General features: G+C 45.7%; 1 protein-coding gene across 1 annotated transcript in view; it reads right to left on the bottom strand.

Annotated features, from left to right (window-relative positions):
* Positions 1-22,327, bottom strand: part of CAPN6 (calpain 6) — an 84,058-nt gene extending 61,731 nt beyond the window's left edge. Inside the window, exon 1 of the mRNA XM_056859423.1 lies at positions 22,163-22,327. Within this exon, the coding sequence (XP_056715401.1) occupies positions 22,163-22,327 (165 nt within the window). The remainder of the gene's footprint in view (positions 1-22,162) is intronic.
* Between the last annotated feature and the right edge of the window lie 2,522 nt (positions 22,328-24,849).

Raw genomic sequence — 24,849 nt, 5'->3', positions numbered from 1 at the left:
ATGGCCAAGATGTTGGCCTCAGACACAAGGCGGCAGGCAGCCCTGTTTTTCTCATGCTGCATAGATCAGCCCCCCCTTAACGTTTTACTGAGCATGAGCCCAAGATAATTCTGAAGGTTACCTATTTAATAATGTTTTATGTGCTGTATTTTGATAAGATCTGGAGGGTTAGAGAAACATACACATAGAGCTTTTAATTTTTTACTAAAACATAACTTTTATTAACGATTGTCATCCCGTTTTGTGGTGTTTTTTGTTTTTTGTTTTTTTTGTAAAGGCCATCGGCCATATGCAATAAAAACTGAACTGAACTGGTTTACAGCTTAGGTGGAAACAAAAAGGAGTCTGGGAGCATCTTAAAGACTTATTCCATACTAAAATATTGGAAGAAAATAAAATGGAACAAAACATCGTTAGTGTTTTAGATGCCACAAGACTCCCTTTTCTTTTGGACGCAACAGAGTAATACGGGTACTTCTCTGGAATGATTACCGTTTAGGTGCTCAACAGGAAGAAAAGGTGGCTGACATTGCCATCCTAAGCGGAGTCACCCCCTTCTAAATCCATTGAAGTCAGTGGGCTTAGAGAAGGGTGTGACTCTGCTTAGGAAGACACTGCTGGAGTCGTACCCAACTGCAGCAAGGCTGTGCAGGCAGCAAGACGAAAAGCCATCCCGGGTGTTTCTCTTGTGAGCTGCGTAACTGACTAGAGCAAATTTAAGAGACCCCAAATGCTCGCCTGCAGTCTTGCCACGGCCATAAAAGCGTAATAAGCGCTGCCATAAAGCGATGTGCTATTTAATTTCTGATATTTAAAAGACACATTTACAAGGCTTTCGCCCCGAAAGCATTTGGAGACGGGCTCGCAAAACGTGAACAAATGAAACTCCTTTGGGGCCTCTCTTCCAGACTGCCTTCTTGGAAAGCCTGCCGCAGAGCAGTTTGCATTTCATTAGTCTCTCAATTCAATCTGCATTCCAAGATTTGCAGTGCGGTCCCAAGAAGAATTATGCCGTTCTGAGTCTATTGAAGTCAGCGGTGTTAATTCTTCTTAGGATCGCACTATTTGTTCACTAACGAACACAGTCACATTATTCCCTCATCAGAAGAGTCTTGTTTCGCCCTGAGCTATGAAGCCTGTTTAGTTTCGCTGAGTGGAACAGATGGCAAACCCGGGAATCATGGCAGAACCTAGTGTTGCCAGTGCCAGGTTGGGAAATACCTGGTGATTTTGGGGGCGGAAACTGAGGAGGGCGGGATTTGGAGAGGGATTTGGAACTTCAATGCCATAGAGTCCAACTGCCAAAGTGGCCATTTTCTCCAGGGGAAATGATTTCTGTTGCCTGGAGATTAGCTGTAATAGTGGGAGATCTCCAGCCACCACCTGGAGGTTGGCAGCCCTAGCACAACCTGAGATCAAACCACAACCTTTGGAACCTGTCATTCAATCACTTCCAAGGGTTCTAGAACCCTTCTGATAAGGAGCAACTAAGGTTGCCAACTACAGCCTGGCAAATTCCTGGAGATTTGGGGAGTGCAGCCTACGGTGGGAGGACTCTATGGAATACTATAAAGTCCACCCTCTGAAGCTGTCATTTTATCCAGGGGAACTAATCTCTGTAGCCTGGAGATCAGTTGTAATTCTGGGAGGTTGGCAACCCAAGTTTTGCAGCTTAATGCAGACAAGGAGAAAACAAAAGGCAGGGCTCTTAGAGTCAGGTGTTACTCTTCTTTCCTTCTTTCTCTACTTTCTCCTCCGTCTTTCTTCCTCGCTCTTCCATTCTGCTTAGGGTTGCCACTCCCGCTTGGGAAAGACCTGGAGATTTTGGGGGTGGAGCCTGCAGAAGGTGGGGTTTGGGGAGGGGAGGGACCTCAGCAGGGTACAATGCCATAGAGTCGACCCTCCAAACAGCCACATTCTCTAGGGGAACAGATCTCTGTTGTCTGGAGATCAGTTGTAATCCTGGGAGGTCTCCAGCTGCCATCTGGAGGTTGGCAACCCTAACTCTGCCTTTCCCTTCAGTATAGAAAGGCCTAGTCTGCCAAGCAACACACTACAGTGTCCCTAATAGGACACACTTCTAAACTTCAACAATGAAAACACAACACCTAGCCACCACCCAACGTTAGCAATGGGGTCATTTATTTACTGGGTTTAAACAAAGCCGTACAAGTTTGCTTCTGAATGATCCTAGCATTTCTTACTAGCCATAACTCAACAACAGCCTCCACACAAATACAAAAACATTGTGTTTTTTAAGGGATAGTGCCAGATGAATATTGATTCCAGTCCCTACTTAACTTGTAATAAATACCACAAATTATAGTCCTGACAAAATACTTCCCTGTTACTTGGCTCAGTGTCCAATCATTTTTTTTCTACATTGCTGAATCAAGAGAAGGATGGTAGGATGAACCTTCATTGTTAGGCTTGTGCAAGTTTTATTTATTATTGAGGATTAATAGGATGCCGCTAGAGGAATTCAGACTCATATTTCTCTCCTCCCCCCCACCCCCAGCCATCCCTGGCAAGATGGAATTAAGACCTCTTGAGCAGTTGATGTCTTTATGGATGAAATATGGACCTTACTGAAGCCAGAATTCCCTCGGATTTTTGATGGGGTCAGGATGTCGCTTTATATCAATTCTACAGCACCAGCGAGGCAGAGAATTTGAACGTTGCCAGTGGGGGTGATAATTTTTTTTATTGGGTAGACAGTGAGGACGAAGGAGGGAGGAGGGAGCTCTCCGCTCCAGCCTTTGCTTCACCCCATCACCATAGACACATTGAGTGAGGCATGCATAGTGGAGGGCAAAGAGCAAAAATGAGGAAAAACATCTTCCTCCATCAGACGCATATAGGCCTTTTATGCATGGGTTGTTTCCGTTGGATATGCTGCTTTCTCCATGCACAATATTTGCAGTCAAAATCTCAAACCACTCTGCACAGGGAGGGCAGCAAATCAGCCCCACTCCCTTGGATCTGACTGAGGTTTGAAACTGACCAACACTCGCTGTGAAACTGACCAAATAAGCAGCCTCACAGTATTCCAGCTTGGAGGGGAGGGGTTGGATGAGGGGAAAGATAAGTGGGAGGGTGAAGCGAGAATGGGCATGGGGAGAAAAACGCGAATTGAGAAGTATGCACAGAACCAGCTTTTGATTTGGGATCGAGGCAGACATTAAACTCGGGGTAAAGCAGCGTCCACAAAATGTGGGGGAAATGTGAGGGCAGAGCGAGGCGATTTCTATAGGTTGGAAAATAAATGCATAATGAAAACAAAGCCCCAAAGTAATTGAGGCTTGACGGCAATGGAAACAACCCACGCCTAAAAGGCCAAAGTTACAGATGCACACGCACAACCACAACTATGTGGAGAGAAAAAGAATTGCGTAAGATGTCTCAAGGTCCTGGAAGGGTGAGATAAAAATGTAGTAATATGCATTACTACATACCTATAAACATGAACAGTGATGCATTTCCTTCACACGTAATCACACATATTTTCCAGACTACTGGGGGTGGGTGCTACATAAAATTATCACATAAGTCCTCACCGTGACATTGGGACTGTTCACATACTTCACATTCTTACAACCACATATGTAACCCCAGATTCTCCCACCAACCCCAGTTGAGGGAATAAAAGACAGGACCTGCATTGGTTAATGGAGGAGATGGTGATTCAAAAGAAAGCAGCCATGTCTCCAGCCCCCAACCCCCACCCCAGCCTCTACTTCCTAGCAAGGGGGACAGCAAGCAGGCAAAAAGGGAGAAAAATGTTATTTCAAAAAAACCTTCCCAGACCACCAATAACTAGGGTTGCCAACATCCAGATGGTGGCTGGAGATCTCCTGGGGTTACAACTGATCTCCAGGTGACGAAGATCAGTTTATCTGGATAAAATGGCTGCTTTGGAAGGTGGGCACTATGGGATTATACCCCACTGAAATACCTCCCCTCCCCAAACCCCGCCCTCCTCAAGCCCCACCCCTAAAATCTCCAGGTATTTCCCAAACTGGAGCTGACAACCCTACCAATAACCTATAACCATAGACTAGTAAAACTTAAAACAGAAGTAGGGTTTAATTCAACAAAGAAGGATGGGGAATCAAAGCAGGACACACATGTACAAAACCAAAACTTTGATGACACAACTTAAAAGTTGGAACCAAAGGAGTGATAAGTGTCTTTAAATGTCTCTCTAAGGCCTTCCGCAAGTCTGTTGCAAGCTCTCCGCTGCAGATTGTCTGGCTGACTGTGATGGCGATGGTGTTCCTGGGGTGCTTGATGGGGTTGGAGATCTCTTTCCAGACTCCTTCTCAGGTTTACTCTGTTCTCTGCACTGGGACCCGCAGGTCTTCTCTTTCCCTTTCCTCCTCAGGACTCACCTACAGCTCCCTCATGCGATCAAAATACCCTCCTCTCCCCAAACTCCAACACAGGGCCAAACTAGGTTGCCAACCTCCAGGTGGGACCAGGAGATCTCCTGGACAACTGTATTGATAGGGTTGCCAGCTCCCAGTTGGGAAATACTTGGACATCTTAAGGTGGAGCCTGAGGAGGGCAGGAGTTGGAGAGGGGAGAGATTGCAATGGGGTATACCATAGGGTCCACCCTTCAAAGTAGCCATTTTCTCCAGGTTAACTGATCTCTGTCGCCTGGAGAAAAGTTGTAATACCGGGAGATCTCCAACCACCACCTAGAGTATGGCAACCCTATCTATAGAGATTAGTTCCCCTGGAGAAAATGGCTGCTTTTGGAGGGTGAATTCTATGAAATTATGCCATGTTGCGGCCCCTCCCCTCCCTAAATCCCACCCTCCTAAGGCACCACCCCCAGATCTCCTGGCATTTGCCAGCCTGGCAACACACACATCCACACAACACACATGTTGATGTACTTAATTGCCTACATTGCTGCCATGTTTCTGGAAGTGACAGAGCCCCACACAGGACTGCTGGAGGACAGAGACCATTTGCCTCAAGGATGCTGCTCTTCTTGCCCCCGCCAACAAGTGAAAAGTGGTGAAAGGAGTGAGGAAGAATCCCCTCCCGTTCTTCATCTGACACTCCTTGTGTTTACACCAAATGCACATCTCGCCCTGTCCCATCTTTACGAGATCCTTAGCAATGACTTTGACAGGAGGGTGTAACAGCCACTCCAAATGGGCCATTTAGGCTTGTTCCACTTCAGGGGGCAGTTAATGGTTCATATAGCCAAAGAGCAATTTCCAGGAAGAAACGGCCTCCCTGCGTTTGGGAAAATTGGGTGCCAGGAACAAATGTCCCAGCTTAGTCTTCTCCCCAAGATGCTTGTTTTCTATGCGTAGGAAATATTGTTATCTCCACAACTGAGGATTCGATCACATGACCTCCTACTTCCACACGGAAGCGGTTCAGCCCATATATTCCCATGAGTGCAAAACCAGCTTGAGCAAGCATCACCCTCCCCTGCCAAATGAGCCTTGCACGGCTTACCAGGTGGGGAGGGGATGCCACCAGCTTGGATGAGACCCCAGAATCTAAGCAATGATGAAGCTGGTTAGGCTGAAAAGGGAAAAGCAATGGGCAGGTCAGCAGACAGTCTCAGAGCTGGACTGAAGTTATTTATAGGAACTAGTACCGACGGCTGTAAGCCTGCAAGCACGTACGGATGGAGCCTGTCCAGCATCCTGCAAAGCCTCTTCTGAGGCCTCACAGGCAGGCTCCAGGCGGTCAGGTGGGTGCTTCACAGTTCAAGCTGAGCTTCTGCCCACACTTTCCATCTCCTCCACTCCTGTGGTTCTGAGGTGATAGTGGAATCAGTGCAAATACATGGTTCCCCTTATTGGTAGGGCTGCCAGCTCCAGGTTTGGAAATACCTGGAGATTTTGGGGGTGGAACCTCGGAAGGGTGGGGTTTGGGGAGGGGAGGGACTTCAATGGGGTATAACGCCATAGAGCCCATCTTCCAAACCAGCCATTTCCTCCAGGGGAACTGATCACTGTCAACTGGAGATCAGTTGTAATAGCGGAAGATCTCCAGCCACCACTTGAAGGTTGGCAACCCTACCTTATTGGGGTCCTCAGCAGCCACAGTCTCTGTCTCCAATTCCTGTCCATGGGCCATTTGGGTTTCTTGCCCAGCAGCCATAGCTGGAGGCAATCTTCCGATGGGTCCTGGGAGCCAGAGAGCCCAGGATCTGCAGGATCTGCCAAAGTCTTGATCTCCATGGGGCATTCCTCAGACCCAACCCTGACAGAGGTCCTGTCAAGCCCAAACCAGGCCTGTTTGATCACTCAGGGACTCCAAATAGGGTTGTCAACCTCCAGGTGAGGCCTGGCAATCTCCTGGAATTATGTCTGATCTCTAGACTAGGGAGATGGCTCCCCCGAGGAAAAATGGCTGCTTTGGAGGGTGGACTCTATGGCATTGCTCCCTGCCTAGGTCCCTCCCCTCCCCAAACACTGCCCTCCCCAGGTTCTACTCCCAAATCTCTAGAAATTTTCCAACCTGGAGTTGGCAGCCCTAACTCCCAACCACCCCAATGCTACAAATGCCTACATGGAAGAGGAGGGAGTTATTTGTGAAGAAATCATTCTTATCTGAACATAGGATACTGCTGTTCCTAGAACACACTAGCCCAATCTCAAAATTCCTGACACCGTATGAAACCTCCTCGACACCTACCTGTTGGTTTTTTGTGCTAATGTAACCCCACTCTAAAAATAATAATAATACCCAGGTATATGTCTCCTATAGTTTGGATCTATGTTCATATGCATTTATATAAAAAGTCTTGGGACAAACTCCTGCAAAGGTGTACTGTTCTTTCCTTCCAGGAAGTCAGAATTTCACTCATCCCACAATATTTCTAAATATGGAAACAAACGGAGAAGTCTACCGCAACACATTCCTTGGGTTTCACTGCCAGAAGGTGTCTCAACATTTCCGGAGGAGGTTGCCAGAAAGGAACTTTCCACCCCCACCCAATTAACAGATCCCACAAAGCCAGGCATCCAGGGCCAACTCTCATTAGCTGCAGTTATGAGTAAAAGTGTCAATGCCAGAAGCAGCATGTTTCATTACGTGAAAACCACTGACAGGAATAGCCCCAGTATAAATAGGAATCCCTCCCCACTCTCTCAAACATTGTACGTCTCAAACGTTTTTAGTGGAAACAAATGGCTGAAGTGGGGTGGACAATCATGTGGTCACACCGCATCCCATTGTGGCCTGAACTCTAGAAGCCGTTTAAGAAGTGGGCATTAAAGCTATGCAAGGGGAACAAGAGGGGAAGTCTGAAAAGGTATCAGGTGGGCAGCCAGGTTAGTCTGTAGGAGGGGAACGACTCTCGAGCTCAGAAGCACCTTAAAGACCAACAGCATTTTCCAGGGTATAAGCTTCCATGAGTGAAAGCTTCATCAGATACCTCATCTGAAAAATATATATTTCATTCTCTTGCTCTTCCTTTAATGTTCTCTTTCTTCTTCCAGAGGGCCCCAAGCTCAATGAACGTGTACATCAGGGGGCCCCAACATTTTTGAGCTTTTGGACACCTTTGCAGTTTTAAGCCGCATGTTGTGCACAGCCACACAATGGCTGTCACAGGAGGGGGAGCCAGCCGCAGAGGAAGCCAGCGCGTTCTCTTTCCGTCCCAGTCTCCTTGGACAAAAGGAATATTTCTCCAAAGAAAAATCAGAACATTCCTCCTTCTCCATCTTCATTCAAAAACCCTTACCCTGCTGTGACCAGTGCTGTTTTGTCCTTGTGGCAAGCACGTGCCAACACTGCAGGGTTATCAAGCGGGGGGGGGGGAGGAGAAATCCTGCCCCACCCAGAGAGAGGAGCTCATTCTGGGTGGCAGTTTCAATCAGAGCCTCTTGCCATCACTGGGGGCTGCTAGCAAGTCAGCCTCCACCCTCAGTCCCAATTAGGGTTGCCAGATCCCTCTTTGCCACCGGTGGGAGATTTTTGGGGCGGAGCCTGAGGAGGGCGGGGTTTGGGGAGGGGAGGGACTTCAGTGCCATAGAGTCCAATTGCCAAAGCGACCATTTTCTCCAGGTGATCTGATCTCTATTGGCTGGAGATCAGTTGAATTAGCAGGAGATCTCCTGCTACTACCTGGCAGTTGGCAACCCTAGTCTCAATGAATGCTGATCAATCCTTCCAGGATTGCATGCATTGGCAGAAGGAGGCTTCTGCCAGAAATAGAGTTGCCAAACTCCAGGTGGTGGCTGGAGATCTCCTGCTATTACAACTGATCTCCAGCGGATAGAGATCAGTTCATCTGGAGAAAATGGCTGCTTTGGTAGGTTGTCTCTATGGGATTATAGCCCATTAAAGTACCTTCCTCCCCCAAACTCCACCCTCCTCAGGCTGTACCCCCAGAATCTCCAGGTATTTCTCAACCTGGAGCTGGCAACCCTAGCCACGAATGCCCCCCCCCACATGCCTTGCTAGGGTTGAAATTCCTGGAGATGTGGGGGTGGAGCCTGTGGAGGGTGGGTTTTAGGGAGGGGTGTGGCCTTGGCAGTGTATAATGGCATTGAATCCAGCCTCCAAAACAACCATTTTCTCCAGGGGAACTGCCGCTCTTGTCTGGAGAGAGGGATGCCAGCCTCCAGGTGGGACTTGGGGATCCCCCGGAATTACAACTCATCTCCAGACTACCAACTCAGTTCCCCTGGAGAAAAATGGATGCTTTGGAGGGTGGACTCTGTGACATTGTACCCCACTGAGGTCCCTGTCCTCCCCAGATTTCAACCCCAAATCTCCAGGAGTTTCCCAACCTGGCAACCTTACCCACCCCATTCCCCACTGGTGGCCAGGGGGGACCTGGGAACCCTATCTGGAGATCAGTGGTAATTCTAGGAGATCTATAGACCCCACCTGGAGATTAACAACCCTACTTGCAGACAGGTGTCAGCAACTGGGAACCTTGCTCTCATTAGCTTATCTGATTTTCCAGCTCCCGACTAACTTTGCCTCGCAGCCCCCTTCAGCCTTTGTCTCCACAGAAGCCCATCTGAAAAGGTCCAGTCTTGGGATTAAGGTATACAAGAAGCACATTACATGCTGATCTGGTATGTACATAGTCAAATCATTGGTCCATCTAGCTCCATCTTGTCTATTTGAACTAGAAGAGGCATGCCAGGATCTCAGGAAGAGAAAGTCTTTCCCAACACCTGAGACACCAGGGATGGAATCTGGGACCTTCTCAAAGCAAAGCAGATGCTCCACCACAGAGCTATGGCTTCGTAAGTATTTTAAAATGTCTCTCATTGGTTCGTAGCTCTCAAAGCAATTCCACATTTTTCCAGAGACAGTGAGGGCATCACTAAATGGGCACACCCTGCATATAACCTCTGCACTATCTTACTGGGTTGCCCCTGTTGATTTAACTTAGCACACAACAGTCATGCTACATTTTTCTCAAAGGCAAGGCAACATTCCAGAAACATCAAGAACTCAGGCCTTGGCCCTGGCAGATGGTGTTGCACAACAACATGTTAGCATTCATGGTGGCCAGAAGGAGAAAGCCAAAGGCTTAATTTCACGATAAAGCACAATTATTACTCCAAGCAGATAAGAACAGTCCAAGATCCTGGCAGCCGCTGGGAAGAGTTGCCAGAAAGGATTAGCCTAGGAAAAGAAGATGTGTGTGCTTCCCTGGCAATTTGGGTGGGGCACTCAGGACACATTGCGGAGTTTGCTACACAACTGACTTATGGCGACCCTGTAGGGTTTTCAAAGGCAAGAGACAAATAGAGGTGGTTTGCAATTGCCTGCCTCTGCATAGCAACCCTGGACTTCCTTGGTGGCCTCCTATCTGGTACTATCCAGGGCAGACACTGCTTGTGTGTGTGTGTTTAAAGAGCTGTCAAGTCACAGCTGACTTATAGCAACCCCAGAAATGGGCTTTCAATGCAAGTGATTAAGCAGAGGTGGTTTGCCATTTTCTTCCTCTACAGAGTCTTCCTTGGAGGTCTCCCTTCCAAGTACTGGCCCTGCTTAGCTTCTGAGATATGATGAGATCCGGCTATTCAGGGCACTCACAATTAGTTATGCGGAACATTTCGCAGCTAGTACAACCCCCTCTGTTACATGCAACACGAGCTCTTTGTTGGATCACTGAAATGTTGCCTGGAGAGGTTGTTCTCTAACACAGTACCATGCTGAGCAGTCTTGCATCTGCTCAATAGCCATTTGGTCACCACAGCTGCTTTTGCTCATCTCGAGAACCAAATCATGTTGTTTACTAGAGAAAAGACAGTGCCCCCTGAGGTTATGGCTGTTAAGGTCATTAAATTGGCAGACTTGAGTAAAGAATGAAATTGCTTGCTATTCATCCCCTCTTTGCACCTTTAAATGACTGACATTGGCTAGATTGTATTGCCTGCTCTTTGTATCTGTGCAGTCAGTGGCATTTATTTGAGAAGTGATTGAAGACCCAATGGCGAGATTAGCTGGGTTCATGGGCAGTCACCAAAAGCACAAAGAGACACTAAATAGTAAGTCTCCGCTCAAAAATCTTGACCTGATTCTTTTTCATTTTACTGTGTCCCCTTTTTAAAAAATTGAGCTTGCAACTGAGGGAAGGGGGAGTAGCCACCAGCAAGTGTAATCATGCAAGAAAACAGTCCATAGCATGCAAATAGAAAAATCCAAATTCATTTGGACAAATTCAAAGTGCCTGCTGAATTATCAGCTTCCTGCTCACAACTAGCAGAGGGTGTTAAAGCATAATAGCAATCCGTCTAGCCACTGGAGCTGGTTCAACAGAAATAGGCTCAGACCCAAAAATATCAGAGTTGGAGATAAAGAAAAGCAAGCATTTTCTTTAGAGCAACAACAGCCCCCAGTTATAACAAAAATTGGACTGTTTGATTTCAGAGTTATATTTTTCAGCCCTTGTCATATTGAGCTACACCCTAGCAAATAAATAGCATGAGTCCCACATCAGAGTGTGTTTGTGTGCGTGTGTGTTTGTGGCTGAAGTCCTGATGAAATACCATGAAGATTCTGTTGTAACCCATCCCATGACGTGGTTGCTTTAGAAAAGCAATTGTGCAACTGCAGCAGGAGCTACCCATTGGAGAAGAGCCGTGGCTCAGTGGCAGAACGTCTGCTCAGCATGAAAAGGTTCCCGGGTTCAGTCCCCATCATCTCCACTTAAAAGGATCAGGTGTTGTGAAAGACCTCTGCTTAAGACCCTGGAGAGCCGCTGCCAGTCTGAGTAGACAATATTGACCTTGATGGACCAATGGTTTGATTCAGTATAAGGCAGCTTCATGTGTGTTCATGTTTGGTAGCACACACACCTTACAGTACATCATAACGCGGTTCTGGGGTACTGATTTAAGCTGCATCCATTTTGCAGTTCTCACATACCACAGAACAGTGTGGGATGGGAAGGAAGACTGAAGCTAGTTTAACTCAGTGAGCTCTTCGACACTTTTTGCTTTCCTCCCAGACAGCTCCCAGTTTCCACTTTGCTACTTGGCAGTTTTTATCATGGACCATAAACTTGCCATGGACCATATACTTGTAATGTATATCCATTAGAACCAGAGCTGGACCAAAATTACTCCTCTCTATCTTGCATGAAGTGGCTAACAAAACAATAAACAATATGTAAGCAGTAATACGTTAAACTGATAAAATGATGCTCTGGTGAAACTTAGACTGGGCTTCTTCAATGTGCTCTGTCTGGGTCTTCCCTTGAAGACTGTTCAATATATATTTTTTCAAAACACTGAAGCAAAATGGATGACTGATGCAAGTTATTGGAAACATACCTTGCTAGTTTCAAAAGAGCTACACTGGCTGGCTATTTGCTTGAGATGCTAATTCAGCACTTTCACCATTACCTTTAAATCAGGGGTCCCCACCCTGGTGCTGTGGGTGCCATGGCACCTGCTGACACAGTTCCTGGTGTCCACCAAGTGTTCTTAGAAAGTGGGCAGAACCAGAGGGTCTGCTTTTGTTGCCTCTACTTCCATAGTTAAGGCAGGTGACCACTATAAACAGGGCCTTGGTGGTGGTGGTACCCTTCCCAAGGCTGTTCACTGGGTACTCAGCTTGTATAGCTTTGAACACTAACTGAAAATATGGCCTGATATGATTGACTATGTAGCATTATTAAGGCATTTCCTTTATGACCTCCCATTGGGTAGGATAGGATTATGAATGATGCTAACTCTGGGGGTAGCAATCAGGGGGAAAGAATAGCACTAAACAGAAAAAAAGAAGACATTTTAAGAGAATGTGTTATGCAGAAAACGTTTCTACACTAAAATGAAAATTGGAAAGATATTAGGTGCAGTGTAAATCTGAAACTTTAGGTGAGCAGCTGTAAGATTTTTCACAGACTCAGGCAAATGCACACCGGTCTGGCTTTACTACAGCAACTTTTTTACAAAGTATTCTGTTGGGGGAGACCTGCTTAAGTAATGCTTGGCTGTCTGAGGTTTTGGGGGAGGGTGTTGTAAGGTGAGCCATAAATAACACCTGGCTTGGAAATGCTCTGGATACTGGTGTGCTGGAACTTCTGTAAAGCAGCAATAAGCATTACAAAATCCATTATTATTCATGTTCTAACCAGATCCTCGTCAGATGTCGGAAGCTAAGCAGGGTCAGTATGCGGAAAGGGAGACCACCAAGGAAGACTCTGCAGAGGAAGGCGATGGCAAACCACCTCTGCTTTTCTCTTGCCTTGAAAAACCTTTACTGAGGTCACCGTAAGTCGGCTGCAACTTGACGGCACTTTACACCCACACACGACCCCTTGTAGAGACATTCCTTATTCTGCTGATTCCTATACTTCTGATAGCTGGGACATTTTTCTGAATTAAAATAGGATGCACCCTTCAATCTTACATGGAGAAAAAATTACTTTTTGTTTACCATACACCCTTAGAGGAGCCCAAGCCCTTGCATTTCTGCATTAATCAAGCCCTTTTCAGATGTGACATCCACATGTATTGGCAGCCTGGCTACTGTCCATACATCCTCACAGTGCATTCAGTTCCCATGATGTCCAAACATCAGTGCTGTCTGTACTTTGACATGCATGCTGCTTCACTACGTGCAAACTAGCCACTAGATCTTCCAGGGTTCTGGTTTGGACATACAGAAGATATACATGCATGAAAAATACACAAAGCACCATTCTGCAGACAAGACTGCATCGTGGGTAGCACAATATGCTTTCAATACCTATGTGCCAAGCTCCTGGTATGCCTAGCATTTAAAAATGACTTGATTGATCTAGCATGCCACTTCATTGGGTGGAGACTATCCCAGAGCAGCTGTTCATTCAGTGATGCAACAGGCAGCCTCCCCCGAAAGCAGGTAATTTGGTGTGTATCTCGGCACAGGGAATAATGGAACAATCTAAATTATGCAGAGATGTGGAGGAAGGACCTAATCTCAGTGCAGGCAGGTTAGTAGGGGCAGATCATAAAAAGACACAACCTGTCGAAGGCTTTCACGGTCAGAGTTCATTGGTTCTTGTAGGTTATCCGGGCTGTGTGACCATGGTCTTGGTATTTTCTTTCCTGACGTTTCGCCAGCAGCTGTGGCAGGCATCTTCAGAGGAGTAACACTGAAGGAGAGACACTGTCCTTCAGTGTTACTCCTCTGAAGATGCCTGCCACAGCTGCTGGCGAAACATCAGGAAAGAAAATACCAAGACCACGGTCACACAGCCCGGATAACCTACAAGAACCAAAGACACAACCTGGTTTGTGAAGTGGGCAGTTTGAGCACCCAGAAGTCATGAATCTCCCATGGCACACAATTTGCTTTGTCTGTTAAGGCCTTCAAGGGGTGTTTTTTTTAAATTTCATTTAGCTATATAATTTCTTTATAATGTCCCCTTTCTGATGGCCACTGAGCTGCATTACTGCTACACCCTTGCAGCCGTGGTCCTGCTGCCATTTGGAGATGCGGTTGCCAAGGCAACTCACGCTGGCAGCCTACCTCTCTGCCAGATGCATCTCTGGGAGCAAAGCCAGCATCCTGAGCTCCCACTGCTGGGGGTGCATTTAACCCTTTCATGCCCATCCCCTTCTAAGGTGTGGGGGGAAAACCCATCTGAGCAGTTGTGGGAAAGCAGCAACGCACCGCGAGAACCAGGGATGATGGAAGACTGCGGGAAAGCCACTTGAAGCAGCGACACAAGGACAGTGTGACCCTCTTCCCTCTTTAATTGGGCTGTGCCGTTTACAGTCTTGTCGAGAATAATAGCACAGCTTTGTGGGATTCCCACTCACCCCAAGGAAGGTTAATAAACCCACATGCTGCTAATTGGGAGGTCTAACAATGATTTATAGTCATTTCCCCCAAGCAGTGGAGTCAGACAGATACATGATTACCTGTGAAAGGGGGTTTGAGGGAGCCTCTAAAGCAGAACGGGATAATTTTAGACTAGCACTTCATTAAAGCTGGAGAGCTTTAAAAGGTAACACCAGCTGGGATGGACAAGGTTTGTGGGGTGTTTTTTCTTTTTTTTTCTTTTTTCAGTTGTTGCACAAAGGCAACGGGTGGAAGGTTTTGGAAAAGTCTCATCTGCTTATAAAACACCCACCGAATCACTCAAGGAGAGCTTGTGCTCCTCTAGTTCTTGAAGAGATATTTATAGCTGGAGCTGACTGGCACTCGATAGGATGCTTCTCAGCTGCTGGAAAAATGCACCCATGTCGGGTTAGTAAACAGAATGCAGTTTCCTTTTTCCCTCTTCAATCCAGCCTCTTTTTAAGTTTCAGGAGGGCAGCCGTGCCGGTCTGCAGTTGAATAGCTAGATTTGAGTAAAGTAGCACCTTAGAGACCAACAAGCTTTTCAGGGCAGAAGCTTTCAAGAACCAGAGCTCCCTTTGCCAGACACCAGGGGACGGATGCTCTATGGAGCCCTCTTCCAGTTCTTTGTCACTACATCCTGTGTCAACATCATTTTCCTCTCAATGAAAATCAATCGGCACATCATCTTTTAAAAAAATCTACACTTAACGTCCGAATGTAGATTCCTGTGCTCGAAATTTTACAGCGCTCCAATCAATTTTTAAACTTATTAGATTCACTAGCAAAGTACAGCACTCCTGCAAATGGGAACTTCCTCCCCCAAGGTTCAGTGGGTTTTGAACCACTAAAATTAGAGGGATTTGTGAGGGGGGAAAGCAACAAAGTGGGCAGCCCTGCTTATCAGGAACATGAGGCGAACTGGGAAGTGTTGCTTGCTGCTGCGGCCTCAGGTTATGACTGAACTGCCCCACCTTCCAACCGGCTGGATTTAATTGGAAGCAAAGATTGAAGGTTTTTACTACGCTAGTATCCCACTTGGGAACCTGTGGACATTGCTGTGGCTTAATAGTGTACCTTTGTGGACTTTGTTATATTCTGGAATTACCATTACATGGATGAGATAATATGGGGCTGAAGAAACCAAGGTGAAACGGCCGTCCCCCATCTTTGGATTTATATTCACTGGATTCATACCGGATGAACATATTATACAATTGGAACCAACCAACTTTGATAGACTTAAGAAGAGGACTTTTTTGCCTGGTTATTCTATAATCCATGTATATATTGTACATTGTGTAGTCACTGCTGTTAGTGTACATTGTGTAGTCACTGCTGTTAGGTCTATTTGTCTCACACTGCTGTCTTTGATGTTTTGCACTTATTAACATTTGCATTTTTGCTACTTGGCTCTGTGCATTTGTGTACCTTTCACCCGTGCTAATTTCCAAACCTCCAGGTATTAGCTGGAGATCTCCCGCTATTACAACTGATCTCCAGCTGATAGAGATCAGTTCACCTGGCTGCTTTGGCAATTGGACTCTATGGCACTGAAGCCCCTCCCCTCCCCAAAACCAGCCCTCCTCAATCTCCACCCCGAAAACCTCCCACTGGTAGCAAAGAGGGACCTGGCAACCCTAGTGGCGGGTGGGGGGCAGGGTTGTCAGATCCAGGTTGCGAAACTCCTGGAGATTTGGGGATGGAGCCTGGGGAGGACAGGGAACTCAGTGGGGTACAATGTCATAGTGTCCACCCTCCAAAGCAGCCATTTCCTCCAGGGGAACTAATCCCGGTAGTCTGGAGATGAGCTGTAATTCCGGGAGTTAGTTATCACACAGGGGTGGATTGGCCTTTAACTTACTGGGAAAATTCCCGGTGGGCCAGGCAACCCTACGCCCATTTTCAAGTTGCTACAGCCGAGATCCCAGCCGAGCGGCCCCTCTGGTGCAGCCAGGACTGCAAGGGCTCAGCTTGCTGAAGAGCTGCTTTAATAGCCAAATCTACCCCACCTATCACATGCCCTAGAGTCCACTGTTCACAACTACCATTTTCTCCAGGGGAACTGATCTCTGTCATCTGGAAATCTGTTGTAATTCCAGGAGATCTCCAGGCCCCACCTGGAGGCTGGCATCCATAGCCACATGCCTATTTTGACCAAGCAGTTTGTGCCTGTACACTTCTGAATGCAAAGGGTGCCAAATGTGATATTCAAATTCAAATACCTTTATTGGCATAATACAATTTATAAAATGTAGAAGGATAAAATTTAAAATAAAATTTATGTATAGTTAATTCCTAAATGTTATGGTCCTTCTTCTGACTAAGTTCCCATTGGCTGACTGCAATTATTAGGAATCTTGCCACGTTTTCTGTGATCTCAGGATCTCGATCAACTAATAGTTTATAAAGCGTTTTCCTAATGTTCAAATGTGATATGAACGGGGGAGCCACCACAGAGAATCTTAGTCTGGGGCCCCACAATGGTTCACAGCCCCATTGCGAACTGGGCAGTCAACCAAGCTGTTGGGTCAGCCTGGGGCTGTTGGGGAGCAGAGGAAGAAAGGGGTTGAACAAGACTTCTGTTGGTTGAGTTTGCAGGTCAGACAGGATAATAAGAGAAGATCCCTTTACTGAAACCAGTGGTCCAGTATAGGGAGTGTGGGGCAACTTCTTCCACATTGGGAAATCACTCTCCCAGATTCTCAGCCACATTTTTCTTTTATCCTTGCTGGCCTCTCCAAGCCCTGTGTGGGAGCCGGCTCAAGATCCAGATAAATAAGATTCTTGAATTCTTTCCAATTCTTAAAAGGCTAACTCTTTGATTCTAACTCTAAAAACAGGTATCCAGACAGGTCACCTGGCCTCCTGAAAAAGCCCTTTCTACAATGGCTACATGCAGGTTTAGTTCTCTCTGGATGGGGGCACAGAATAAATTTATGGTGCCGTTAAAATATCTGTGTTATTTACACATGGGGTGGGTGTTAAAGAGAAATTTCTCTTAATACCTCTTTAACCAATTTCTCCTTGAAATCCATTTGTTTCCTCTTTTTAGGAATCTGGAGTCAGTTTCTAGCCCATTTTGTTTTGACAAAAGAGAACTTCAGAGTGAGGAGGGGCAGGAAGGGAGGGTGTGCTAAATTTCAGAATTTCATTCTGTAGATGCTCAGAGGCAGGTCGTGTCTTCCATAAGAGCCAGCGTGGTGTAGTGGTTAAGAGTGGTGGACTCTAATCTGGTGAACCAGGTTGGTTTCCCCACTCCTACACATGAAGCCAGCTGGGTGACTTTGGGCTAGTCACAGTTCTCTCTGAACTCTCTCAGCCCCACCTACCTCACAAGGTGTCAATTTCAATTTCAATTTATTACGGTCATTGACCAGCAAGGCAAACATTCAAGAAATTAACATTGATTAAAAAAGTAAAATCTAACAATATATCTGTTCGTAAGATAACCTCAAAAGGTGTCTGTTGTGGGGAGGGAAAGGGAAGGCTGGTTTGATTCTCCTTAAAAGGGAGAGAAAAGCGGCATATAAAAACCAATTCTCCGGCTTCTCCCCAAGCCTTCCCACCCTTCTGCTAGAACACTCCCCACCCTATGGTGTGAACCTTAAAAAGAGTCCAAGGGCTGAGGTTACAAAAAGGTACACTGACTGCTCGTCGAAAGAGAAATGAAAGAGAAACGAAAGAGAAGGAAGATGAAAAATCAAAGGCGATACCTAAAAAAAAGAGAGAATGTCAGGAAAAAAGAAATCCCCCTCCCCTTAACAACACTGTTATAGACACAGTGGCAGAGCCCAGTGAAAAGAAACCGGCTGCGATAGCAGGTAGCAAAATTGCTGAGCCTGCATCAGTGTTGAACCAGCACGGAGGGCCGCCGTCTCCCCAGGGGCCCGTCTCTTTCAGCTAAACGAATGGCTCAAACTCTCCCTTCTCTCTGTCCATATTACAGTGGTTCCCAACCTTCTTTTGACCAGGGACCACTAGGGCTTTTTTGTTCAGTGCAGGGACCCCAAGGTTCAAAATAAAAACTCCGGGAATTTGAAAATAAACTTTAATCATAACTGTTAGTTAAACATTAAACTTAGAATAATATTTTAATATATATATTTTATAATAGAAAACTTTTAATTGAAAATATTAATTTATTATGGGTTTATAACTTTGTTTCGCGGACCTTAATTTAGTTCTCGCGGACCCCTGGGGGTCCACGGACCCCCGGTTGGGAACCAGTGGTCTATAACAAACAGTTTTTCTGTACCTCCCGCTGCCTGGGTGTTATTACTTCCCCAAATCTGTTTTTAATTTTTTGTTTTTATGGGATTCTGAGGCTTTATTGTATATTTATTGTTATGTGAGCCGCCCTGAGCCCGGCTTTTGCTGGGGAGGGTGGAGTATAAGAATGATGACATAAATAAATAATAATAAATCTAGCGGCAAACACTCCCGGTTGTTAATGAAAGTTCTTTTGTCAAGTCTATCTAATACATATTGATCCCGCCCTTCTTCTAAGAAACTCAGGGCAGCTTACATGGTTTCCCCATGCTTTTTACTTTCACAACAACCCTCTGAGGAAGGTTAGGCTAAGAAAGACCGACTGGCCCACGGCTGCCCGTCAAGCATCATATCTCTGGACCAAGCATGTAACCCCTCCGCCCCCAGCCCCTAATACAATCGCGTGAGTCTTGAAGAAGGGGAAAATATTTTATTTCTGATATGGGCTTGCAGCAAAGGTTGCCAACCCAGGACTCTGATAACAGGTACGCCAAGTGTCTCCCCCGCCCCGCTCCCCATCCCTGGCAATATACCGTATCTGAAGTCAGATTTTGGCTTCCAGGATCTTAAGAGTGGAAAACATGTGCCTTGTCAGATTTTGTAGATGCAGAGGACAACGGTTTGGACAGATAGTTCCTTTTTCAATTCTCTAGCCTGGATATGATTTTCCCAGCTGCAGTGTACTAGAAAATTCACCCAGGGGGTTACCGCATTATGTATTCCCAGCGTTGTATTAAGAGTTTGAAAATGTTATAAAAAATACTTTGTTTGGCCCCTTTAGCTGTGAAGACGTCTTCCAACCATTTTTTAGCCGTGGCATCCAAAAACCCTTTTAAAACGATGTTTTTATAACATTTTCAAACTCTTAATACAACGCTGGGAATACATAATGCGGTAACCTCCCCAGAGATAATAAGAGGATTGGGTAGGTTTGGTTTTATATGCATCAAGGCAAAATAGACAGGTGGAAAATTCCTGCTAAAATAACCATCAGTTTTGTTTTATCATAATATACAACAAAGCAGTTAACGAGAAAAGAAAATCACAGGCAACAGCCTGACTTTGAATTGACCATTTTTCTTTTGCCAACATCAATGGGAAAGAATTTTCACCACAGTTCAGTGACTGCATCAATAATATAACAGTTAAATATAAGAGGGGATGTAGAGAGAGGTGGGAGCCAGGGTGGTACAGTGGTTAGAGCTTATTTATTCAGGAAATATATAACAGAATTAAGTTACAGCAAGACTTATGGCGACCACTTATGGAGTTTTCAAGGCAAGAGACTAACAGAGGTGGTTTGCCAGTGCCTTCCTCTGCACAGCAACCCTGGTAATCCTTGGTGGTCTCCCATCCAAATACTAACCAGGGCTGACCCTGCTTAGCTTCTGAGATCTGACGAGATCAGGCTAGCCTGGGCTATCCAGGTCAGGGCATGAAACTTGCTGGATGATCTTAAATAGACATCTATTCCCACATGATGCAGCTAGTTCTGTTTCCCAGATTACAGAATGTGGAGTCACTGAACAAGCCTACAGAGTCCTCAGCAAGCCTACTGACTTCAATGAACTTAGAAAGGTGTAACTGGATTCAAGAAGATCTCAAATGCTTTTTGCTTTCATTGGCCTACAAAAATTCAGATATAAGTTCTCCAATGATGAGTAGTAACTGAGTTGTAATTCCAGGAGATACCCAGGTCCTACCTGGAGGCTGGCGTCCCTATGCTGTTCCAAAAACGTCTTGTAAACAAGGCCCAGCTTATAATAGGAAGCCAGATGTAAAGTTATTTAATTTAGAACACTAAAGTGTTCTTTTTTGCTTTAAAACTAATCAAAAAGAATTTTTAAAAAAGCATACCCCAAAATCAAGTTTCAAAATGAGTATTAGGAAACATTTAGAACTCACAAAGTTGAATTCAGAAAGCTTAAAACTTTTGCCAAGGAGCTTAAAACTGTGAGAGCTTGACGTTTTGCAAAACCATTTCAACTCTAGAACACACTCACACCTCACCTTTATTCTGTAAATTAAAATATTGTCTCACCCTTCCTCTAAGTCCAGGTTGCCATTACCCCCTCCTATTTTATCCTCACAACAACCCAATGCAATAATTCACATGGCAAGAGACTGCCTGGCCCTAAGGCCTTTTATGCAGGGACGTTTCCTGGGGTCACCCCCGCTGACTGCTTCAGGGCTTCCATTTGATTATGCATGACTTTTCCATTCGTCAGAGGTCACCTCACTCTCCCCGCACGTTTTGGCCGCATTTTCCAGATTCTGGCTAAAACAGCATCTGGAAAACATGGGCAAAATGCGTGGGGAGAGCGAGGCGACCTCTGACGGGTAGAAATGGCATGCATAACCCAAAGGAAGCCCCAAAGCATTCTGGCAAAAGGGAAACATCCCTGCATAAACGGCATAAGTCACCTTGTGATCTTCATGGCAGCGTGAGGATCTGAACCCAGTTCACCCCAGCCTCTGACCACTGCACAGTACTACCCCCAGACTTCTATTCCTCTCCTTACAGGGGCTTCATATCCAGTTTCAGAGAAAGGGGCAACATTATTAGTAAGGGGGTAGGTTCGGCACAGTTTATATCCTCTCTTTTGGCACATTGGAGGTTAAGTAGCAAAAGAAAGTGTCTTGCAAGAGGCTCCGCTGTGATTTGTTTTGTATACATCACCATAACTAGAGCAGACACACAAGAGGCACATGATAGTCACTCCCTTCGTGCCTCTGGCTCTCATACCCAGGATGTAGCCATAAAAGTGTCCATAATGGTGCTACTCAAACCTATTTGCTTTCCTCTTCCCTTTTGCAGAAGATAATCCCCCCCACCGCCCATCCAGACATTTTTTAAAAAGAATTCGGTCCTGCTTCTCACCTAGGCTGAAAAAATAGAGAAGAAAACCAAGACAGTAAACTGCAAACCCCCTTCTGAGATGAAGCTGTTTCAGTTTCTCCTGCTAGGGTTGCCAACTCTGGATTGGCAAATTCCCGGAGATTTAGGGGTAGAGCCTGTGGAGGGCAGAATTTGGAGAGGGGAGGGGCCTCTGTGGGGTATAATGCCAGGCAGTCCACTCTCAGAAGTTTCCATTTTCTCCAGGGGAGCTGATCTCTATAGTCTAGAAACGGTATTGGACTGCTGTTTCCTCTGCTGGTGACCAGGGAAAAGCTCTCTGTTCGTTTCCAAAGGGCATCTTCTTCTTTACTGATCCTTCATATATCCCAGAGCGGACTCCAAACGCATGCATACAGACCCTATTTGGGAATCCCACCTTCAACATCTCTGGCTTGAATCCACCCCCACTTATCTCACTTCCTCTTGAAAATGAAGAGTGACTATATATTGCCCCGACCAGGATGGCCGAGGCTACCCGGATCTCATCAGATCTCAGAAGCTAAGCAGGGTTGGCCCTGGTGAGTACTTAGAGGGGAGGCTGCCAGTGAAGCCCGGGGCTGCTACGCAGAGGCCACCTCTGAACATCTCATGCCTTGAAATCCCTTCAGGGTCATCCTATGCTGGCTGTGACTTGACATCCCTTTCCACCACCAAACCTATATTACAGAAGGAGTACCAAAGGCTAGTCTACCCCAAGGAGAATGCATACCTTTGGGCGTTTCCAGTCCACTTTCCTTGGTGGAGGTCCACTGTAGAAAAGAGATGCATCAGAAGCTGGAAATTCGGGGTCTTCAAAGAGTTTCTTTTGTTCAATGCATTGCTGTTTAAGTTCCCAATACTTCTGATCTTTGAAGGGTTTTGCTGACGAAGGCATGTCTGAGCAAGAGGAAGAGATAAGGAATAAGCCTTTTACTATCCAGTTGATATCCAATGCAAAAGCAAGAAGCTACTTCAGAGCAAGACTTTTAGATTTTTTAAGAACTGCAGTATGAAAGGAAATCTTATAGTAATACATAAACTATCCCGGTTCTATTGTTTTCTATGGTATTTTTAAAAAATAGTCTAATAATGTTTTAATTATTAAACATATGAACTATATTTACTTTTCTATTTAATGTTTGTGCAAATCATTGATCTATTTATAATAACATGTGGAATTTATGACATTAATTATGTCTTTGTAATTTTATATTAGAACAATTCTTGGGGGGGAGGGGAATAGTAATTAAAAAAAGACATTTTCCACTGCCTCTCAGCATTGGGTCTCAAGTCTACTTCCATCAATAAATACTAAAACAAATAAAAATAACAACATAATAGACACAAATATAAAGTAAATTAAAAGACACAACTTTAACAGAAGAGAGTTTAAGAATGAATAAGGCTTGGCTTCCTGTCCTGAAAACCTCCAGACTAACAAAGACTACAGTCCACAATAGCCATGCGGATTAGCTTTGGATTTCACACATTAACAGATCACTTCAGGATACAATGGTTCCATATTAACATACCACACCCTCATTAGCACATTATCTTGATACTTACAGGACAATGGTTAGCACATTACCTTTGATACTTTTTGCAGGACAATGATTCAGCTCAAACCCAACCCCTTTCTGACTATATATTACTCTTCCTACGCCCTTGACACTGAGAGACACTGTCCTTCAGTGTTACTCCTCTGAAGATGCCTGCCACAGCTGCTGGCGAAACGTCAGGAAAGAAAATACCAAGGCCACGGTCACACAGCCCGGATAACCTACAAGAACCAATGAACTCTGACCTTGAAAGCCTTTGACAATATTTTAAATTAAAAGACTTGGAATAAGCCAATAATAAAACCAGCATGAACTAAACATTTGTTGTATTTTGAGAATGAGAGCAGGGGTTAGAGTGTCAGACGGGTCCAGGAGACCTGAATTCAAATTCTGAACCTGCCATGAAGCTTGTTGGTTGCCCTAGATCAGTCAGGCTTTCTTTCTTAGCCTATCCTGCCTTATGAGGCCCTATTATCCTATGTCATAAAACTGTGGATTATTACACAGAATGGATGTGAAGCACTTGGAACAACGAGAATTGCTATATATAGGGTTGCCAGCTCCAGGTTGGGAAATACCTGGAGATTTTGGGGGTGGAGCCTGGAAAGGATGGGGTTTGAGGAGGGGAGGGACTTCAATGGGGTATAATGCCATACAGTCCACCTTCCAAAGTGGCCATTTTCTCCAGGTGAACTGATCCCTGTCGCCTGGGGATCAGTTGTAATCCCAAGAAATCTCCAGCCACCACTTGGATGTGGCAACCCTAACTATATAAATGATGCACTGGTAGTGTGTGTGTGTGTGTGTGGTGGGTGTATATACATGTGCAAAGTACTGTCAAGTCACAGCTTACGACCCCAGCAAGGGGCTTTCAAGGCAAGTGAGAAGCAGAGGTGGTTTGCCATTGTCTGCCTCTGCAGAGGTTGCCTTGGTGGTCTTCCTTGGTGGTCTACCTTCCAAGTACTGAACCCTGCTTATCTTCTGAGATCTGGTAAGATCAGGCTGTACCATGATGCCTTTCCTCCCTGCACTGGTAGTAGTATTAGTTAATTAATGTAATTCATTTTTATTTTGCCCTTCTCCCCAATGGGGACCAAAGCTATTTACATCATTCTCCTCTCCTCCATTTTATCCACATAACAATCCTGTGAGGAAGGTTAGGCTGATCCAATCACAGCCTGTGGGGGAAATGCTGATCTGAATCCACCTGTTACTCAAGCGTTGGTTTTGTTTCTTTCAAAGCTGCTCACCCATTAGGTTGAATGGACCGCGTTTTGTGGTCTACCAGACTCAGCAATCCTCTCTCTCTCTCACACACAGGCCATTTATGCAGGGTCAATTTTGATGCTCACTCAAAGCTCTTTTTTAAATGCAACCTTTAAGATGCCTATTCACGGTCCTGACGCAAAAGGAGAAATTCCAACACACACCCCCACTCGCCTGCTCCTTCGTTCCTTCCATTAGCAACCACCGTTTGCATTGCTAACCGCCGGCTGTGAATTTTGCATGCTGCTTTGAGGGGATTCTTCGCTGCGAGGGCGGAGCAAACACAAAAGGTCATGTTAAAGGGGCTCTTAAGAAATGCGAAGGAGGTATGCACCGGCTTCACAGTGACTTCCTGAATGACGGTTCAGTGTGCAAAAAAAAAGCTGTGGGGCACTTCGGCCTGGAACGCGCTGCTAACCCCCAAGCATAAATGGCCACACACTTTTGCTGCAGGCAAAACAAAAAACAGAGGGAGGTTTCGCATCAAGCTCAGGGCTGTAGCCAGGGTGTGGCCAGTGGGTACACCTCTCTGGGCTGCAGAGTCTCCACCCTGGCAACCTGCCTTGGAACTGGGCTAGCCCATAGCAGCACT

Source organism: Euleptes europaea, chromosome 13 (genome assembly GCF_029931775.1).
Source record: "Euleptes europaea isolate rEulEur1 chromosome 13, rEulEur1.hap1, whole genome shotgun sequence".
NCBI classification, from domain to species: domain Eukaryota; kingdom Metazoa; phylum Chordata; class Lepidosauria; order Squamata; family Sphaerodactylidae; genus Euleptes; species Euleptes europaea.
This window is presented reverse-complemented; position numbering and strand designations above follow the sequence as displayed.